Genomic DNA, 21,997 nt, shown 5'->3' with positions numbered 1-21,997 from the left:
CCCCTCTTGGCCTTGAACAGAAAGTCGTATCCTTGGCAGCCGTTGTTTGGGAAGCGTTTCGTGACGAACCAAAAATCGGCTGCAAGCGAAGGAGACTTAAAGAAGGGTTGTTTATTTTTACTTTCTTGGGCCCATGCTAAAAAACTAAAAATTATAATAATAAAAAATAATAAATACTGCGCATAGAATTATGAATTAAAGTAGCAACAGTGTCAACTGAAACTTTTATTACAAATATAGATATACATAATTATATAATTTTAAACCTCTCATCTAAGCAATTGCTAACTAATTATAACGGAAAAAATAATTCTAATTTTGTTTAAACACCAAGGGTGATTTTGCTAAATTTATCTCTAATATAGATTTAAATGTAATTAACTGTCAATAGAACGGTTTTCATTTGAGTGTCGAAATTTGCGTTTGCGTTTGCTTTGGATTTGCATCGCTCCGCTCAGTGATTGGATTAAAAATCTCGCGCCCTTTTTATCAGCCAATCAGAACTAAAACCAAAACCAATCGTGTCTCACTCGCGCACGTTTTCCCGCGTTTCGTACCGGCTACATGTATTGCTTCGAGTTTTGACTGGTTCACTGGATTGTCTGTGCCCTTTGTGATTGGCTAGAGTGATTACTTTGCTTTTGGCTTTACGACACTTAGTGAAAACTGCTCTATCCTACCTATTCAAATTCCAATTTCACCTTTTTATTAGCTCTTCTTAGGGTAAATATGAGTACTTATTGCATTTTATCATTGAATCAGTATTTAGATCTCTTTACTGTTCCGCAAATTTTCTATAATCCTCATTGGGAGAATCTACTTTTCAATCAAGACTGTTAATCTGAGATGATATAACTCTTCAACTACTAGCCTATTTAATAGCTTTGTTTTAAAAATGTTAATGCAAGTAAGAAGTTCATCACTGGCATTATTTTGCCAGCTTAGTTACACAGAAAATTCACTAAAAATACTTAAAATAATCTGTGGTTAAAAGTTCAAATGTTGATCCTAATTTCATTGCAGTTATATATCAGGTCAGCGAGTTGGCTGTAGGTAAGGTCTTCTGAGGGTTCAATTGCGAATTTGGGTGCAGTAATGGTCAATAGGAAATCCAACGAAAACCCGACACCCCGTTACTTAGCAACAACTCTACAACCAACTGCAGGGCAAGACAATAATAGACCGTAGCCGTATACTCAGTCAGTATTGGACTGGAACTAGCAGGCAATGGAGGCAAATGCGTGCGATTTGCATTTGAAAGGATTCCCGGCCTTAGCCTCAATTGCAAGCCAGTTCCAGTCCAATACCGTGAATACGAGATTGGTCTATTGTTGAAAGAAAAGTCACGTCTTCCTCTTGGGAATGGCCGGAAAAGCTTTCTTTACGTCTCGTCTAGAAGAACAGAGTAACATTTATCACAAACTCTTCGTGGGATGCGGTATCCTGGCAGATTAAGTATTGGAGTTCGTTTGGAGGTACACGAAGCACAAAATACGCCTCCACACTTGCGACAGTGGTGCTGTGGATTAAAGGAAATTTTTATAGGAAATTAACGCTATGAGATTAACGCGAATTCTCAAAATTCGCTTTAATTTAAATCGCGTTATTTTTTGTGGGCGTTAATTTACGCGACATTATTTAAGTGGAGCGTTAATTTCCAAGATTTTAATTCCATTCAAAACACTGGATTCTGTCCGAATACAAATAGAAACTAAGAAACAACAAACTTCCTCTTTTCTGTGCACTATTTTTCAGTCTTTTATAGTATAAAAGCCTAACAGATATGTCATCTTCCAGTTTATTCTTGCTTTCAGAAGAGCGGTACGACGGCCAAAATATCTTAAAAGACATCAAAAATCGCGTCAATTTCCTTCGCTTTGTAAATTTGCCCCGTCCCTCGCGTTGATTTACATTATTCAAAAGAAATTTTTTTCTCCAATTCGCGTTAATTTAAATCCCGTTAATTTACGGGAGCGTTAATATCCTATAGTATGGCATTCTGTTCTAGTTCAACACTTTTGAATTTACTTGTGATTGTAGCTTGAGCTTAGAACAAAGCGAGGAATTAGACAAAACATCAAGAGTCTGTTATGGACGATAACGCAAAAGGTGCTGTCACCATTTTTGCTTCTTTTTTGCTAGCGACCAATAAGTTCATTTCTTTGAGAGAAAAAAAAACATGCGTCGTATAATGGTTGTTGATGCCCTCAAAAATGGTCATTTTAGACCTGTTTTTCTTTTTCAAACTTTTTGCTGTATATGCATTATCTGAGAAATTTTCGTCATTAAAAGCTACGTTACCTTTCTGTTCACCAATGAAAATCTTGTCTTACAAGCCATACAGTTCTTAATCAAGTCATCTGATACCCAGGCCCTGGTGACGAGACATGCTGTGTGTGTACTGCCGCACGCTACAGAGCGAACACGTTTCCCATCCATATCGAGCTCACAAGGCAACGGCCTGGAACGAAAGCACAACAACATTGAAAAGCTTGTTGTGGGAGACACAGTGGTAACATGTGAGTACTGTAAAACCTGCACTTTTTTGGTATAAACTGTTCTGAAATAAGTGGTAGGTAACTTTACCCGTGAAAAACATCATCTTTGAACATTTTACAGAAGATTTAACCTTTATTTGGGGATAGAAATCAAACTTCGGCTATAAATATCGGCTACAAAATGAAAACGTTGGCTATCGATTTCAAATTGCAATCCATTTCCATTCGAGCCATTCGCAGCCAAACGCGCTTTTAAACAGTTTAAGTGCTCCGGCTAAAATGGCAGTTGTTAATAAAAAATGGACCATTATCTTTAAGTTTCCTACGACACAAATATAAACTTTGGCTGTTCAAAAATCTGTTTTAATCCGTGACATAGTCCCTTTAAAAGGGGTGATAGCCTGTTCCAGGCTCTCGGTAGTTGGGAGAGAGCGAAAAACGCGGGCGGGCGAGCGAGGAAAAAAACTCGGTCGCCCGCGTTTTTCGCTTTCCGCCAACTACCGAGAGCCTGAAACAGGCTAAAGAGATGTCCGCTCTTGATCTATTAAAATATCTTAACACATCGCCGCCTGGTTAGCTCGGTTGGGCACCAGACTGCCGTGTAGGAGGTTAAGGGTTGGAGCCCTGACCGGACCAACACTCAGGGTCTTAAAATAACTGAGGAGAAAGTGCCTCCTTTGCTATAACATCTGCCAAAGGATTCACTTTCTCGTCTTCTTGGATACGGACGAATAACCGTAGGTTCCGTTTCCTGCATCTTCTCTATCATGGTTTAGTAGGGGACGTAAGAAACCCCTTATCACTGTGCGAAAAGAGGAGGGGACTGTTCCCGGTGTTTGTGGTCTGGCCAGATAGTTTGATGCTTCAAATGAGTTCTAGAGACCTCTTTGCGCCTTCCCACCCGGGATATATTTATCCATGAAAAATTGCAATAAATAAAAAACTAATGAATAGCAATAGAAAAAGGTTTAATACCTGTCTCTTGTGTCACCGTGACCTAAGCGGCCTGCTCTTCCTTTGCCCCAGATGAACACTTCCCCTGTTTCTGTAAAAGAAATACAGTCAAAACTTAAGTGCGCGCCCTTTGGGATTTGTGTTATATGCCAGCTGGGCATTAACATTACGGGACGGTATCGAATGGACTTCTTTCTTTGCGAGCACGCGAGCATGGCGTTTTTCTTTGTGAGCACGAGCATTGACAAAAGTTAGCCTTGCGAGCAACCCGAGCAACCAGTATTTTGGAAAAAGCTACCTCCACTAAAAACCGAGCATGCTAGCCTGCATGCATGCACTTGTAAAAATTAATATGCGACCACGAGCAAACGAGCACCAACTAAAATTATGCAAGCATTCCGAGCAGAATCCAAATTTTGCGAGTACTGAAAATTTTGAGGGACCATTCATAACCTCTAACATTGCTCACAATGCCAGAGGACATTACGGAAGAAATCCGTCCCCGACTTTTAGCCAATCACAGCGCGCGTTATATCTTAGGGCCTGTTTACGAAACTCGTTCCGGAATGAAGTTCGTTCTGCATTTACATGACAGAGTCGATCGGTTCAACCAAAGGCATTTTCACGTGCGTGGTTTTCGCGCGAGGACAAAACAAGATGGCGCATGTTTCGCGCAAACATGTTTTTGTCCCCATTAATGGCCGTATCTGCAATTTTAACGAGTAATTTGACCATAGAGCTGCTTCTTTGGGCTAAACAGTAAATGCTATTACGTTTTTCGCTCTGAATTCAAACTGTGGAGTCCGTATGCGGTTTCGCGAGTTGCGGCTTCATCCCGGAACGAAATTCGTTCTGTGTTTACATGATACCAGAATGAAATGTCATTCCAGAACGAAACTTTCATTCCGGAATGAAAACCGGAATGAACTCATTCCGGAATGACTTGACTTTCGTCTCGGTATCATGTAAACAGATACAAAGAAATGTATGGGGATAGAATGAACTCGTTCCGGAATGAAAGTCATTCCGGAATCATGTAAACAGGCCCTTACAAGCTCTAGGGTTTACTGACCTGTGACAGCAGCCGTGTGCGAAGCTCCACAGGACACCTGCACTGGCTTGGCTGCTCTGGAGTGCGCAGAGAGATGGATGCGAGTTGGAGTATTAACGCGTAATACCGGGTCTCCTGACTTGCCTCGCTGGTTTATCGCTAGCTGATTATCCGTGTTGTCGCCCATCCCAAATAGCTTTCCCTTTTCTGAAAAATTAATTTACCACCATGAGTTGTTCATTAAGGGTTTTGTGAGTATTTCGGAAGGGAGGGTGCAAAATAAGCTAAGAACTAGAAGAGACCTGTCGGGAACTCGGAATTTTATCTTGATCCAATGCTTGTGACAAACGGAATACAAAAATAAACCACTAGTTAGTTAGAATAAATTTTCTTACCAGAATATATGCATTTGATTAGAGCAGTTTTCAATTGAGTGTCATAACAACAAAACCAAAGCAATCACAATGATCACAGAGCAGTTTTCAATTGGGTGTCGTAAAACCAAAACCAAAGTAATTACTCTGGCCAATCACAAAGGACACAGACAATCCAGTGAACCAATCAAAACTCGAAGCATATACATGTAGCTGGCACGAAGCGCGGGAAAACTTGCGCGAGCGAGTCACCATTGGTTTTGGTTATGAGTTCCGATTGGCTGAAAAAGTGGCGCGAGTGTTTTTAACCAATCACTAAGCGTAGTAATGCAAAACCAAAGCAAACGCAATTTACTTTCGACACTCTAACATAACCAATCAAATGAACTTATGAGAAATCGAAGCAGGTACACGTAGTCAGCTGACAGCAACCAGAAATGCATGTCATATAGCATAATCCTCATTTCTCGAACCATCAGAAAAACGTAAATTACTTAGAGAAATCGGGTGTAAAATTACAGAGAAGTACTATCCAAGGGAAACGAAAATTGCTTCGCGAAATCGGGGGTGAAATTACAGAGAAGTTCTATCCAAGGGAAACGAAAATTGATTCGAAAAAACGGGAGTTTGCGAAACCGAGGGTCCGAGATATCGGGATTCGTAGCATAATGGCCACGACCATCATCAAATGCCAATAAACAAGATAACTTTATTTAAAAACAAAATACAAACAATTAAAAATTGAACTGTAACCAGGAAAAAAAAGCGTTTATCAAAAATTCGATAAAGGCTATAGTAAAATAGCCGAAAGCTCATATTTTTCTTAACTTTTTAAACCAGAGAACGCTTTTTTACACTTTTAAAATACAAACAAAAACAAAAACAAAAACAAATAAAAGGTTTTAGGTAAAGCCATCTGTCCTGGCGATTTTCCATGGATCAGCCAGGGCTGTTCCTTTTCTTCCACCCTTATTAACAAAAGTTAAACTCAGCTGGCCAAAAAAGCCCTGGCTAAACGGTGACGCAAGTGGACGCAAGTAGTCGCAAGTTCAACTTGCGTACAGTCTTGCGTTGGGTGGCCAAACGGACTCGCAACTTTAGTAGCAAGTGCACGCAATTTGTCAAAAAGCCATTTAAATTGCTACGAAGGGCAATTCAGTATTTGAAGTAGACTGCAAAAATGCGCTGATTTGCGGCTGTTCCGAAAACGCGGAGTGCGGAGTGCGGAGTGCGGAGTCCGAAAATGCGGAGTCTGTAAAAAAATAAAAATAAATAAAAATAAAAATAAAAAAGTGTGTTAAAAAAATTAAAATAAAATGAAAAATATATAAATATTAAACTAAATATTAAAAAAATAATACACATTTTTGCACAGCTTCGCCCGAAGCAGTGAAGCGGATCGTTCAGACCGCGGCCATTTCTTTCTTCAAAAATGACTGCAGTTCACGTTTCACGAAATATTAACAAACAGTATTTCCAATTTTTTGGAATCACTACTCGTAAACTTCAAATAACTTTAGTTTCTTTTTTACCAAAGAGCCTAAAGCCATGTTGCTTCGCCTGGCTTTCCACGAATACACAGTATAACTCTCTAAAACTGAACCATCAGCAACGTGGCACTTTTCAACTCCGCCTTTTATGCTAGACGAAGTTCAAATTAAAGAAAAATGTACAACAACGATACGCTACTCCGCAGAACTTAATAAAAAAGCAAAAAATAAATAAATAAAAATTTCCCTAAAAGTCATTTAACCGCCTTTGTGCCGTGGATATCTACATCCATCTGTGGACATGTCATTTTTGGTTGAAATCATGTTTTCAGTGCAAGAATACTAATTCTTTTGATTGTAAGTTCTTTTCGCTGGGAACTCGGAACCTGGGAACCGTTGTCACACATTTTTTTTTTTTTTAAATGAACTTCGTCAATTAGAATGCGAAAAGTTTAGAAGGCGAAGTTGACAAGTGCCACGTAGCTGATGGATCTTCAGTTTAGAGGGTTTCCTGTGTATCATGATCTTGGAAAGCCAGGCGTATTTTATTTTTTACGAGGCAACATGGCTTTAGGCTCTTTGGTAAAAAAGAAACTAAAGTTATTTGAAGTTTACGAGTAGTGATTCCAAAAAATTGGAAATACTGTTTGTTAATATTTCGTGAAACGTGAACTGCAGTCATTTTTGAAGAAAGAAATGGCCGCGGTCTGAACGATCCGCTTCACTGCTTCGGGCGAAGCTGTGCAAAAATGTGTATTATTTTTTTAATATTTAGTTTAATATTTATATATTTTTCATTTTATTTTAATTTTTTATCACACTTTTTTTATTTTATTTTTATTTTATTTATTTTATTATTTTTTTACAGACTCCGCATTTTCGGACTCCGCACTCCGCACTCCGCACTCCGCGTTTTCGGAACAGCCCTGATTTGCGTTGGGTGAAAACATATCCAGGCAGTGGTACCACGAGTTAAATACTTACTTGATAAAAATACTGTATGTTTATCTCCACAACTCACATCAACAATATGGTGATTTCTACCAAAGAAAAATCGTGAAAAAAAACCCTCAGTGATCAAATTGCCTTGTTTAAGAGGATGGCCGTATGTATAGTTTCCTTTAGACGTTCATTTGTTATGTCCGCATAAAATTCCCAGACATTCAAGAAAAAGCCGGGAGTAACAACCTGCATTTCCCCAAGTTAGCCTAACCGGGTTCTTAAAAAAATGGTTATTAGGAGTAGAAAATATAATTATTACACACTTATTACAAACTTGATGATTTCGACATTGCTGATCCTAGCAGTATGCAGGACGCATGTCACACATCAACCTAGTAAATGGCCTACGAGTCTCTCGTAGCTCAGTTGGTTAGAGCGCCCAACCAGTAAACATTTTATCTTCGTCGTATATCCCCGAGCTTAAAATTTAGCATCTTTATTATTTATTCAGGACTAGGATGTTCTTTCAACTAAGATTTCATTTTGGCCCTGTTTACGGAGAAGCCCAAAAGGAGGCAAGCGTGGCCGAGCGGTTAAGGGCGCTTGTGTTGTAATCCGGTTGTCCCCGGTTCAAGAACTGCCCCTGCCACTAGCTGGATTTGTATTCGGTAGTCCCGAGTTCAAATCCTCGATCACGCTTTATATATAGCCAACTGGTCTGCCTCCTGCCAGTTGGGATTTTTAACCATGTTATGTTCATTTAATTTAAAATATTAGTTTCCTCTGTTTCAGTGGCATGCCTGTAAACTAGCTATCTTGAAGCTAAGTGCATGGCCACTATATAAAAAAACATTTACATTTTTTTTACTTTTACAAGCCCTTGACAACATGGTAGCAAATTACCTGAGATCTGCGGAGATCTGGATCGGGCTGTGTGAGAAGCTTATATTTTCCACTCCTAACTGTCCAGAGCTGTTGTCGCCCCACATCCAAAGCAAACCATGGCCAGAGTCTACGATTCAAATTATAGATTAAGGTTAAATCATGTTTCAATACAATGGATCAGAGAAACTGGCTGACCTACCAAAGCTGGTGTTTACCCGGTTTACCCGCAGCATAAAACAACTAGAATATTTATGCTTCGCCTCCTTCCCCTCCCCTCCCCGTCGACATTTTTGTTTACATTGTGCAACCAAATTGCTGGTTCCCATTTATTCCTTCGGAGTGAAGATAACCAGAAGTATATTGCCAAGTCCGCTGACCGCTGAACCTGGAGTCTACCTTTACAGTCACACAGCGGTCAAACGCAAAAATGACGTCACCTCCGGTCTTCGCGCGCCGCCTCGAACTTTTCTAAGAATTTGACTGTGCAAACATTTGTAGGAAATTGTTAAAGAAATAGTACGGTAAAAGAAAATTTCAAGCAGGGACACTCAGTGGAGATCAATTATCAGATTTCCCATCCATAAGCTGCGTAAAAACCTTAACTTTCCAGGGACGGCGTTCACTATTGGCTTTAAAGCGAAAGCTTTCGGAAAATTTAAGACTTTGTATGGAGAATTTTGGCGGGAATTGCGCAGGAACTGCGCACGCGCTCCACGTTTGACCGCTGTGTGCTTTACAGTAGGCCATCGGGCCTTCCGCAGAATTTTTCAATCGAGAAAGGGTTTGCTTTTTTGTGTAGTCGTGTCTCAGCAAAAAAGTAGGGATAAATTAGAAAACACCTGAAGGCACATATTAAAGAACCTTTGAACAGTAACTAAATGAATCATTCCTCTCGATACGAGCATTAGGGATTTTTAACAAGTTCCTAGGGTACATTTCAACCCCGGGAGTGGGAACTCCGTAAGGGGAATGTATTTCAACTAAAAATAAAATTTCTTATTCTACCTGTGCCTTCGAACTGCAAAAGGACCATAAAAACTATACCAAGGGTAGTACCTAAAATACCTCACTATAGGAAATTAACGCTTCATGAAATTAACGCGAATTTAAAAAAAAATTCGCGTTAATTTAAGTCGCGTTAATTTTAGTTAACGTTAATTTCCGCGCCGTTAATTAAGTGGATCATTAATTTCCACGACCTTTATTTCCATTATTTTGGCCCCAATTTCTCGATACAGTCCAGACGTTCTTATCTCTTAGGAAAAAGCAATATTTCATCAAGGTGGACGCTTGAATTGGTCAGATTCCTTCGCTTAACCCACACGTTTGGGTTTAGTATCACGAACATCGTTTCCGTCTCGGATTATACGTCTAGTGTTGAAATAAACTTGTTCCTGTTGTCTCAACAAGTGTTTTTCTTTGTGTACGTCGCGTTAATTTCCTTCATTTTGAAATGTTACCCTCTCTTTCGCGTTAATTTTTCTTTATTGGGAAGTAATCTTTCCTTCGATTCGCGTTAATTTCAAATACCTTAATTTACAGCAGTGCTCGAACTTAACGGTCGTCCACTCGTCTAAAACGAGTGAAAATTGCCCAAAACGAGTAGATTTTCTTAAAGTAAAGTTACAGTTCTCCGACAAATAATTGCCTTTGTCTCGTACTAAAAGGACTAAAAGTGTCGAAGCAAACGAAGAATTTTCGAAAACGAATGTTTCGAAACGACGATCAAAAAATGCTAGGCGTTCTCTTGGCAGGTAAAAGTCTGGGTTCTACTCGAAATGAAATGCATCGTGGGATGCAATATGGCGGCTTTTCGTGTTTGCTCAACTTGATTAGATCTTGGTCGCATCTGTATTTTCTTCCAAAATACAATTTGTCGAAATGTCCAAACGAAAGCCAGTTCAAAGTTCACTGAGTTCTTTCTTTGGAGGAAAGCAAGATCAAGAAATCAACGCAACACCTTCAATGTCTGCTGCAGCTCCGACGGAAGTACAAATGGCTCCAGATTGATGGAAAATAAAACAAAATGTTTTTCAAGTTTTGCAGGGAATTTCCAAATGGAAAAACACGCAGTATTCCCTGACGATCGGAACAAATAACTTTCAAACTGCTTAAAGGCACACGAGGCCAAATGATTATGTCGTTGCAGCTCTTACGTGTAACGGAGAAGAAATTGTTGTATAAATTCTTACTAAAAAAAAATGCATAATTTATGGTTGCGTTTAATTATTTCATGATGGTTTAGCGTGTATTTACCTGCAGGCGCAAATTACTTATTGCATTACACGTGGGAAAAATGTAAAGAGTGACCAGTAGCTTTGCTCCTGGGAAGCCTACTCGTCCTGTGGAAGACCTCGAAAGACCAGACCTAAAAGTTAATTTCGAGCACTGATTACACAAGCGTTAATTTCCTATAATAAGGTAGGCGATCATCAGAATTTCGTGCAAGAAACACATTGTTTCCCATTCACAACTACAGCGAACATACACTTGGCGACTACAGTGGGCTACTAGACTAACCAGATATCGCAGCACTGTGGTGTGTCCCACAAGCCACAAAGGTGATGTGATAACTCTCTAGTTCCGGTGAGTGAACAGGTTCATAACTCATGGAAGGCTCTTTGACACCCAGTTGACCGAACTCGTTGTCCCCAAAGGCGAAGCACTGGCCATTTTTGGTGCAAACTGCAGAACATAATCACACTCAGAAAAGTACCTTATTCTTACTTATTTTCGCGCATACTAAATTGCGCGAAAATTCGGGAGCCGAATTTCACGAGACTCCGAGTATTATTTTTTTGCGATTGCAAGACAAATTAGAGTATAAGTGTATTAAATTTCGCGATTTTGTCAGTGTTTTGTGGATCAGTCATCAAGGACAAAGGAACTACTGAAAATTTACAAAGGTTTTGGCTCAATGTAACAACAAGGAGCCTAGAAAAGGAAACTTTTTTTATTTCTATGTAACTTGAATGTTGTGTTTTGAAGGGCTTAGTTTTGTCAGAAAAGTCAGCGGTTTTAAACAGCTTTCGAGAGGCGCATGTACTTTAGTTTTAAAGTGCGTATTCAGTGTTCTTATAAGGCAACACGTTTTTTGTCAAATATATACCTAGAGTATGGCTGCGGCCACACGCAACATGGGCCACTCTATGCTGTTCAAGTCCTTCAACAAATCTCGGCAGAACTTCTTTTCTTGAGGCACTATCATATCCAAGCCTTGGACCTCCTTTGCCCCAAGTGTATAACTCGCCTGAAGCTGTGGACAAGAAGGAATATTTTAAGGACCAGGTTAAGCAATGTATAGAATGTTTTGTTGAAGACTGTTGTTTTTAGGAAAAACCAAGCACATGCACGATGAATAAACAGATAAACTGCAAACACCAACAACAATTATTCTTATTGTTTAATCCATAATCTGATTGGTCGTGACCCCAGGGGGGGGGGGGGGTACTCCGGCTTGTAAATGACGGGGATGACCGAAGGATTTTTTTGGGTTTGAAATTTTCGATTCCGGGATTTTTTTGGGTTGGAAAATTTGGCAAGTATTTTTTTGGTTATTAAAAACGAACTAAAGTGCCTTGGCGTGGCCTTGGCAGGCCTTGGCGTATTTATGGTATGATGAATTCAATACCGTTCAATTTTATATGGTTTTCTTTGTGTTCTTTCTTTGTGTCCCTCCTGGCAATTTAGGGGTAATTTGACAAGGACTGTTTGTTTGTTTGTTTGTTTGTTTTTTTTTTTTTTTTGGGGGGGGGGGGGTTATTTTTGGTCCAGGGATTTTTTTGGGTAATGTCGGAAGACTTAGGGATTTTTTTGGGTCCTGAGTTTTTTCTCCATTCGATCATCCCCGTTATTTACAAACCGGAGTACATCCCCCTGGGGTCGTGACACAGTTTAACATGTCAAAAATGTCAACAATCTTAAAATGTTAAAATCTGGATGGTGCATTCCTGATTTCTCGAACCCTCAGTTTCTCGAGCCTTCCTAAAATTCGAACCAAAAATCGTTTCATGTAGATCAGTTTCTCTAAGGTAATTCCCCTGTATTGCATTGTAGACTGTCCACAGCCCTCTATTTTTTTTTTTTTTTTTTTTTTTCGATCGATGAGCGCGCGGTGAGAACGGCGAGAGAACTGGACTCCAGCGCAAAACGGAAGAAGCAAGGGGGTTGGATGCGGGGAAAAATCGAGAGGCTGTGGACAGTCTAATTGCATTGCGCATCCTTACTGCGCAGAATTTTACCCGTGAATAGCGAGAGCACATAAAAAATGGTGGCTTTTTTCTATGCAGCTTGGGTCGCAAAAGAGGAACTCGTCGTTTTTCGTAAACGAGTATGATGACTTATTTGAGTGTAACGATCAAATTTTCATCTAAAATGAATACAGATCAATTTCTATGTTTGAAAAATAAATTATCACCGGAAACGTGTACTTTGCTGGTACTCACAAGGATGTATTAAGGAATAATGCGGTATATACAAGGTGTTCCTGCTCCTAAACGAATAAGGTGACCCCCCTCCCTTTTTTATTTCGAAATGTAAGCCCCCTTAAAGGTCATCAATCAATAGCAAAAGTTTGAAGGAAAATCTATGTTCAGTTCTTTTTCAGGAGAAATACCTTTTATACTACAACTTTATTTAGGTACCCCAATTTTTCGAACTCCTGTTTACCGATTTTTCGTTTTCCTTTGAGGTTCAAGAAAACGAGATTCCACGATAGAAACAAACAAAGCATTATCATATTACCACAAACCGCAGCCGAGTGGAATTCATGGCAAGCAATTTTTGTCACTTTCGTGTCCTTTAGTGCAGCAACTCTGAGCGGTGTCGCTCTGTCTCTCAAGTGTCCTTGGCCAAGTTTTCCGCCATATCCAGAGCCCCAAGAGAACACTTCACCCTCCTCTGAAAGATAATAAATTAAATAAATCAAGGCGTTATCCCAAAAAAAAAAAAAAAAAAAAAAAAGCAAGAGCCATCATGAAGTACAAAAAGTTTGACTTTATACACAGGTCTTAAAAACGATAAATTTACATCAGTTCATGTTTTCAATTTTAAAAAAAATGGAATTATTATTCTACTATAATTTACATGTCTTGAAATAAAGTGGTCAATTGTTAGTTTTAATTTAGGTGCAAGAATTTATGCCGCGGCTACGAAATGCCTATTGTGTTGTGAAGGAAATCAGGATTGCACCCTGGAGTAAGGAAAAAACTCTTTGCAGTTTCAATGTAGATTATACAGTAGTTTCAAAGTGGATGTGTAGTTCTAAGGTGGTATTATAGTTTTATTGGTGGAATGAATTTTTGAAGCGAAAGCATCCAAATGTAATTTTCAAGTGTAAGTGTATATTCTTGGTAAAAGTGTAGTCTAGAAACGCAAGTGTATGAAAGCAACTTTTAAGTAGAAGTATACTGTTAAAGTAGAAGCGTAGTTCTGTTGTGCAAAGTAGCTTTGAAGCCCAAGTGCAAGTATATGAACTCAATTTTCAGGTAGTGCAGTTTTGAGGTAAAGGTGTAGTTTTGTTTCAGAATGTAGTTTTGAAGTGCAAGTGTACAAATGCCTTTTTTAGGTGGAAAAATTACTATATTTAGAGAGGAAGCCAAATCAGCCCTTGCTAGTTTTCATACGCCGGGTCTTCCATCCAGGTCAAAATCGGAATCTGGAAAATGTTGGTTTTTCAGGAGGGAGGAAACCCAGAGAACCCGGAGAAAAACTCTTGCAGAAACAACAACAAACTCCGAGTCAACCCACAAATGGCACTGAGACAAATTGAACCTGGGCCACATTGGTTGGAGGTGAGCACTCTCACCACTGTGCAATCCCTGCTTTCCTAAAAGTGTAAACTTTGAGGCAAAAGTGTACTTTGGGGAAGTACAGTACTGTATTAAAAGTTACATGTAGCTTGAGGTGGAAATTGACTTACTCGATACAGCAATAGTATGAGTGACACCACATGCCACCTTTACGATGTCCTTTGAAAGTAAAGCTTCCACTACTTTAGGAACATTCTCCTCGCCATTTTCACCATGTCCCAGCATTCCAGTAGTACCATCTCCCCAAGTGTAACAGTCACAAGCATCTGAACACCAAAAAAGAAAAACCATTCACTCATAAGACAGCGGCCAGAACATTGATATAACGAGCCCCTTAATAACGAAGTGCCCCACATACATTGCCTGATACTTAGCCAGCGAGGCTGTAAGCCGAGTAGGCTAAAATCAGATAAATTCCATGACATTCCATGACCTTTTCCATGACTTTTCAAAGTTTTCTACGACCTAAATTTGACCAATTTTCAAAAATTATCTTGATTTCGGGTACGTCTTTACTTTTTTTCTTCAAAAAAATAACCTGCCTAATTTGTTTTGTACAATCAATACCATTTTCAATGACTTTCCATGACCCACAAATTAATTCCATGACTTTCCAGGCCTGGAAAATGAAATTCTTTAATTCCAAGACTTTCAGGTTTTCCATAACCCATGCGAACCCTGCAATATCCTGCAAGGTTTTACATCTCTACCTTACTTTCTATGACAGTTACCTTCATCGATTTGTTTTCCGTCAGGACCTAACAGATGCAGAGGAACCTGTAGAAAACATTTAGATTGGTTAACAGATCCGTTTATGATAATAAGAAACAATGCTTTCAAGTGTACATTCATCACTCCACCCCCACCCCCAATGCCATGCATGTGTAGCGCTAGTGAAAGTTGGAGTCAGATTCAAAATTAACAACAGCTGAATGGAGAAGGAATGCTACATCAGGGCAAATTACGACGATGCCATGGCACCAGCACCAACTAGGATGGTCATCTAAGGTTATAGTTCCATAAAGTGACTAGGTAAAAGGTAAAGTCTGCTTCGAGTCTAGGGGCCCATAAAAGCCGGAGCTTATCCCGGTTTCCGTAGCATTAAGCGACTGAGAGTATTGCTACTCCCCCCCCGGATGGGATGCTAGTCCATCGCAGGGTTACCCCCCAGCAGTAAATTCGCCGGTACCCATTTATACACCTGGGTGGAGAGAGGCACTGTGAGAGTAAAGTGTCTTGTCCAGGAACACAACGCAGCGCCCCGGCCAGGCCTCGAACCCGGGCCGTTCGACTCCGAGGCGAGCGCGCTAACCATTAGGCCACCGCGCCTCCCATAAAGCGACTAGGAGAATTTTATTCCCCCTTGAATGAGATGCTAGTCCAAGTGCTGCAGGTTTTCTCCTGCCCCTACCAAGGATCTAATTTGCAAATCCCCACTTTACCCCCAGGTGGAGAGAAGTGTCGTGAAAGTTAGCAATCTTTCTGCCCAAGAAAATAGCACAATGACCCCAGGCTGTGCTCCATAGCCCTTTTCCTTCCCCAAATTACAACGAAAAACGAATGGTTCTAGAGATACAGGATTTCCAGTCCTAGTTTCTAGGACTTTGGGTCTTCATGCAGTCACGATCGCAATGTTTCAAAAGAATATACGAGAGAGTTGACAGCGGTTGCGTTTTCAACTTCCGTTCAATAATTCTTTGTTTCAAACAGCCAATCAAAAAAATTAATAAAATTAATTCAAAAATCCTATGTCCCCAGAACCCTTCATTTCTCGTGCCAAGGCTTTGTTGGCGAAGAGAAGTAAAAAGGGTTTTGGGGACAAGAATGCACTCAACCTGGATTACAGCACACTAAACATTATTCCATTATGCCCCCCACAATATGTTATCTTAGTTGTGCTATCAAATCATTGGATGCAGTTGGCGTACCTCTTCTGGTCCTTGTGGAACTTGGCCGTCTGGTTCATCTTGGTACTTTCCACTTGTGTACAAGTCATCAACAGCTTTTTTGTCATTAAATCCACTCATCAGAGCCTTAAATTAAACACAGAGCTTCATAATTAAGCTTATTGTTCCCGCTTTCTTAGGGCACCAGGACCAAACTTTGTGACTTTCCCTGTACAGCAGATTTTTTTTAAATCCCTTTTTTTCCTTGGATACTACCCACAAGTAAGAACCTGCATTTTCCCAAGTTAACCTAAACAGGTTCTTACAGAAATGGTAATAAGCACAAATTTTGGTTATCTTGGTTCTTAGGTTCTTATTTTCTGAAGAAAAATTAACAATGTTGCTAATAGAATTTTTAGTGGCATTCAACCTTGCATCACCATAGAATTCTGATTTTTCAAACTTCCAGCCGGGAAAACAAAATTGTTTTGACAAATCGGAAGGTGCAAGCAATCAGCAATAAAATTACAGATAATTAACGATTATCCTGCGAAATCGCGCAGAATATCGCCTGATACTTAGCCGACGAGGCCGTAGGCTGAGTTGGCTAAAATCAGACGATATTCCGCAAGATTGAACAGGATAATTGTTTTATTATTTAACAAATTGTCAACGAAACACATTTTGCAGATAGAAAAACTGTAATTATGCAGCGCTTTACAAGTTTTCGGACAAATCTTCGCAACCTACGTATATCGCAGGATATCTGTTATGTACGGATGACAGATAACGTTAACATTTTGACCATATATGGGCAGCGCGCGCATGTGTTGAAAAATAAGTACAGTTAGCTGTACTACAATCCAGGGGAAAGGAAAATTGGTTCGAGAAATTTGGAGTTTCAAGTAACTGAGGGTTTGAGAAATCGATTTTTCTGTGGTTTCTTAAAGCGTTGCTATTGAAGGTATGGAAAATACTATTTTGGCACTTTAAACCCCGGGGGGGGGGGGGGGGGCACTCCCATACATGAGCTATATAGGTATGTGCCGCTGTGAAGGGTATGGTTTTCAAGCAGTTTAGTCTGGGATAGGGTATAGAAATCAGAGAGTTTTGGTCTACAAAAGGGTAGCATTTGCCGGGAAACCGATCGACGGTATGACGAATATAGTCCAGAAACTCGGAAGAGAAAGAGGCTTTCCTAAACGTAAATAAAATCATCGCGGCATCGTTGTTCACAGATGGTTTTCCATTAAAACACTGATAATGATACAGTTCTAACAAAATGCAAGTCTGGGATAGGGTAGGGATTTTCAGTGTCTAGTCTAGTATAGGGTTGCAAAAATCAGCTGAACATGGTCTGGTATAGGGTAAGGGCTTCAAATTCCCAGCGGCACACCCCCACCCAAAAATATACCGGGTGCCCCCCCCCCCCTCCCGGGCTTTAAACAACATCCCATCCCAGGGGGGAGGGGGAAGGGGCATTTCTCATCCACAAGCCCATTGTTCATACAATTACCTGTAAGCCAGATGTCCACACTTCAAACTGTTTTATGTCAAAACAAACAACATCCATTGTTTGCAAACTTCTGCCAATCTTGTAAACCACCGAAAAGGACATAGACTGAAAGAAAAAAATATAATACGTATTAAATATAATTTTCTTTTTGTAAGATTATTCATTTACAGATATATTTTGGTATAATTTCAGTAACTTGCATAATTTCTTCAATAAATAGATATTAACACGATGGAGCAGGGATATGAGCGCTCGCTTCCCACTAATGTAGCCCAGGTTCAATTCACAGACCTGGTGTCATATGTGGGTTGAGTTTCTTGTTGGTTCTTGTCCTTGCTCTGAGGGTTTTCCTCCAGGTTTTCTCTGGTTTTCCTCCCTCCACAAAAAACCAACACTTCTAAATTCTAACTGGATTAGGAATCTGAGCACCACAGGTTTGTTGCAAGATTTGTGTAGATGTTAAGTTTGTGTGAGAGCTAAGTATGACGTATACAACACAGGGTGCATACAGGATATAAAAAAATTTAGTCAACTAACACAGGGTTCGTACCCTTTTTCACAAATAATTTTCCAGGACTCAGACGGATGTTCACATTAACCTTTTTACTGCCTAGATATCAATATTATTCTCCTTGCTGTCTGCCATATATTTCTTATAATGTTAGTTCTGAAAATTCAGGTGTTATTTAATGGGCATGAGTTTAGCAGATTTCTAGAACTTTCCAAGACCGGTAGTCTTTTTCCAGGACTTTTCAGTCCTTGAAAGTGCCACAATAAAATTCCGGACTTTCCAGGTTTTTCAGACCCCTACAATCCTGTAACAATAAAAAAATATTTTTACATACCTCTCTCTGTGGCACAGGGTAATTCTGAAATACTTTTGTCTTCTGTCCTTTAATTAATTCAGTCATTTGGGAAACTAAAACTACACAAGATGAAACAAAATGGCAACGTTGGCTCAACAATAATTATTATACACCGAAATAGCAAAATATCTTTTTTTTATTACTTATTGACAAATCTTTTCTTTTGTTCATTTTAAAAGATTTTGGAATCAAACCATGCCAGTGACTTTCTTGACTTATTACTGTATTTTTCTTATCTTCAAGAGAATGAAGGGTAAAGGGTAAACCCAAGTAAGTTCAAGCCAAATGGCTCATCAGGCTGGAGCTATTCCATCTTATGTTAGTAGCATTACCGTCACTTGCACCTAAGCATGAACACTAACCGCCGAAACATGATCTTATTGGATATCAAACATGGCATGATTCATCATCAAATGCTGAAGTTTGGCAGACGGTTACGACAACTTTCGGGCTCAAAATGCTCGCCATAAACACTGAGTACAGGCAAAACTTTACACCAGAAGTGATTGAAGTGAACCTGCAAATGCGTATCAACACAGATCAGGATCAATTTGTCAGGAAGAAGTCTTCATATCCAATCTTTTCACCATATCGAAACCAGAATGTGTTGAGCTTTCAGCGTGAAAGTTGCCGTTACGGTCCACCAAACTTCAACGTTTGATGACAAATCATGCCATGTTTAATATTCAATTACATGTAGATCATGTTTCGGCGGCAGGTGTTCACGCTTAAATGCAAGCGATAGTAAGGGGCTAGGAGTACATGTACATTGTACTTCTACTCCACCCTGAATCCAATGCTAATCCATCCCCGGGTTACCCAAGGCAGTACAAATCTCCTGCCCGGTACCCATTTAGACACCTTCCTGGGTGGAGAGAGGCACTATGAGGGTAAAGTATCTTGCCCAAAAACACAATGCAGTTTCGTGGCCAGAATGTTCAAATGGTGGCTTAATTCAAAACTCAAATGTTAACTGGATTCTTGTCTGGCTTCATGCGACAGCCACGTGGGAATTTGGCCTAATTTCGGCAACCATCAAATGCCACACATGGTGTTTTCCAGGACTCAGATGGATTTTCCAAGACTTCAAAGTTCACATTAACTTTTTCACTGCTCAGATCTCAATATTATCCACCTTTAGTTACTGTCTGTTAACTGGATTCTTGTCTGGCTTCATGCGACAGCCACATGGGAATTTGGCCTAATGCCACACATGGTGTTTTCTTATAATTTTGTTCTTCGGTTGCTTTTTTCAACCCTATGATAATTCCAAAAGAGAGGCAAGATATTTTGGTACACATGAGAAGGCACAAAAATACTACTGGCAAAAGTAGAAGTGGGAAAAATGTCATTGACCCATTTTATGCAAATTAGGGAATTTGAAATTCTCATGTGTCTGTCGCATGAAGCCAGACATTATGAAATCAACATTCTAGTTTTGAATCAAGTTGCCATTTGAACATTCAAATTTATGTTTTATTTTTCAATTCAAGGAATGGAATATTCAAGCAAAGAATGAAATCAAATTTCATTCATTAATTCACCCTTGGTAGAAACTTAAGGGTTAATTTGAATTCCTTAATTAATTATTAATATTTTCCTTATGGACTTCTGATCCTATTAATTTTTCTCTTCCGTCAAAATGTAAGCAAAGACATGCAGACCTTACAGATCAAAGATCTGTTAGTGTATATCATTACCAGATTTCTCTCCTGCTTTTCTTGGGGATCCCCACTGTACATGAGAAAGATCTGCGACAAAATAACAGAATTAAAACTGGAATTTTATGGTACTTTCATTGCCTCTTTAACACTCCAGTCTTAAGGCCACTCATACTTTTTCCCCCATGATCATGTGGAATTCATTTTAAACTTCAAAATAATCATTGTATATATGTCTGGATTTATCAAAACCAGGTCATGGAAATTTTCACCATTTTTAAGCGCAAATCACTGTAATGGCCTTTTTTCTTTCAAACTTGATGATATAAAAGCTAAAGGGAACATCAGTCTTTTTTCTCTTCTCCTCTCTCTTCTCTACCTTTCAGCGCTCTCTTTCTTTTTTTCCCTTTCTTGTTGCGTTTTAAGCCAATTTGCGCAGTAACGTACATGTTCAAGAATACTGACGTCACTTTTCTTTGACCCGGTTTTGATAAATCCAGACATACATGTAGCTGCATAAAGAGACAAAAATTAATACCAACATAATTTATCTAAAAGCAATCTTAAAATTCATCTTACCTCTAGATAATATAAATCTCTTGATTTGAGGTGTCCCCTGGTATAACAGAACAAAACTCATTATTTTGTACCACATCAATAATTATAGTGGATTACTCAGAAATAATAGGAGTCACCGATTGCAACCCACACATTTCTTTTAAAGTACAGACTCCCCGTAACATATGGCTTTCAAACAAACAGCCATAAAGCATACAGTAAGAAAGCCACAGAAGAGAGCATCTAGGCAGTCCCTCTTCTGGAATCCTAAAAAAAAAATGAAAGCGTTGCAGCAAGATCCAGATTTCACTTATGATCCAGTGAAAACAAGATTGTCAGTCACAAGGAGAAAGAAAGCACCCAGAGGACCTGACGGCTAGCATTGTGATTGGTTTTTTTCTTCTGCTCTTCAGAGCTGTGCTCAGAGGAGCCCGGCTGTCACAGGTGACTTACTGTCGTCTTTGGGGAACTTGAATAATTTTGCATCATGAAACCTTTAAAGAACTGGGTACTCAAGATTTATTACATAAGGGCCTTCAGGCACCCAGCAAATTATATATAATTCTAAAAGCACAACTTTGGCTCTTTCTTCTTCTGCTTGCAAATCCATCAATCTAGAGTTAACTGGTAACAAGCGACAGATTCAGAGTTAGAGTCTGCTTACAACTTTAATTTTTGATTTTCACTTGGTCTTCAGCTCTTTAACGACTCCAGTTAGAACTCTGTTACTAGTGAAACCCAGTCTTATTACAACACACACTGATACAATTTATGCACTTTGGACTTTGCCAGTTTAAAAGGCTCGTCCAAATTAGGTACATGTGTACACAGGGCCGTACCTAGCAAGACAAGACAAGGCACTTGCCTCTTCTAGATTTTAACCCAAAATTAAAAACAAACTGGGCCACTTATTTACATATCTCTGAATCGAGATGCAACTAACTGGCCTGGTATTCTTTAGTTTAGCCAAAACGTGTTTCAGAGATTCTTATTTCCAATTTTTCTAGGGGGCATGCCCCTTAGAAGTTTCTGGCAGAAACTTTTACTAGGTTAGCAAGATCTTGCCTCGCTATGTACGTCTCAATCGTCTGTGCCAAAGGTCTGGTAACGGCCCTCATACACTGCAATGGATTTAAGATAAATACTTACATGCCGTTTTACTTTGAGCATGACACAACCCTTCGTCATTTTAAACACCGAGAAGGCTGGGGTATCAGTTGATGACGCTGGAGGGCGAGAACTGGGCGAGTCAGTGGCTTCGGGGTGCGAATTCGACATCCTCCCACTTGCAATTGAATTGAACTGTCCAGAGATAAAAGCAACTAAAAAAGATAATTTTGATCTCACATCAAAATATCTTCAACTTCCTGCCCCAGCCAACTTTAGAGAAGTCCTCTTCTAGTATACGATGGCGTAGATGACACATTTTCCCAGAGAATACATATTTACAGAGTGTAGTCTTCCGCCATTTTGAATTCGTCCAAACGTGCAATGCAATCTGGGAAG

At 39.5% G+C, this 21,997-nt stretch overlaps 1 protein-coding gene across 2 annotated transcripts; it reads right to left on the bottom strand.

Moving 5' to 3' along the window:
* Positions 1–177: 177 nt before the first annotated feature.
* LOC144660593 (uncharacterized) lies at positions 178–21,961 on the bottom strand. Of its 2 annotated transcripts, none has more exons than XM_078521259.1 (17): positions 21,641–21,961; positions 20,513–20,549; positions 19,973–20,023; positions 18,252–18,331; positions 17,407–17,511; positions 15,933–16,037; positions 14,740–14,781; positions 14,115–14,271; positions 12,938–13,093; positions 11,304–11,450; positions 10,715–10,879; positions 8,213–8,321; positions 7,352–7,407; positions 4,525–4,710; positions 3,474–3,543; positions 2,302–2,461; positions 178–1,519 (listed from the first exon to the last, which is right to left on the bottom strand). In XM_078521259.1, the coding sequence occupies exons 1-17, from the start codon at positions 21,767–21,769 to the stop codon at positions 1,382–1,384; spliced, it is 1,893 nt and encodes a 630-aa protein (XP_078377385.1). In that variant the 5' UTR covers positions 21,770–21,961; the 3' UTR covers positions 178–1,381. The 2 variants fall into 2 exon arrangements, with proteins under 2 accessions (XP_078377385.1, XP_078377384.1); XM_078521258.1 differs by having other exon boundaries at positions 179–1,519; positions 14,115–14,270; positions 14,736–14,781.
* Between the last annotated feature and the right edge of the window lie 36 nt (positions 21,962–21,997).

Source organism: Oculina patagonica, chromosome 7, assembly GCF_052425735.1.
Source record: "Oculina patagonica isolate OP01 chromosome 7, crgOcupat, whole genome shotgun sequence".
Lineage (NCBI taxonomy): Eukaryota > Metazoa > Cnidaria > Anthozoa > Scleractinia > Oculinidae > Oculina > Oculina patagonica.
The sequence above is the reverse complement of the archived record's forward strand: the minus strand, read 5'-3'. Positions and strand labels throughout refer to the sequence as shown.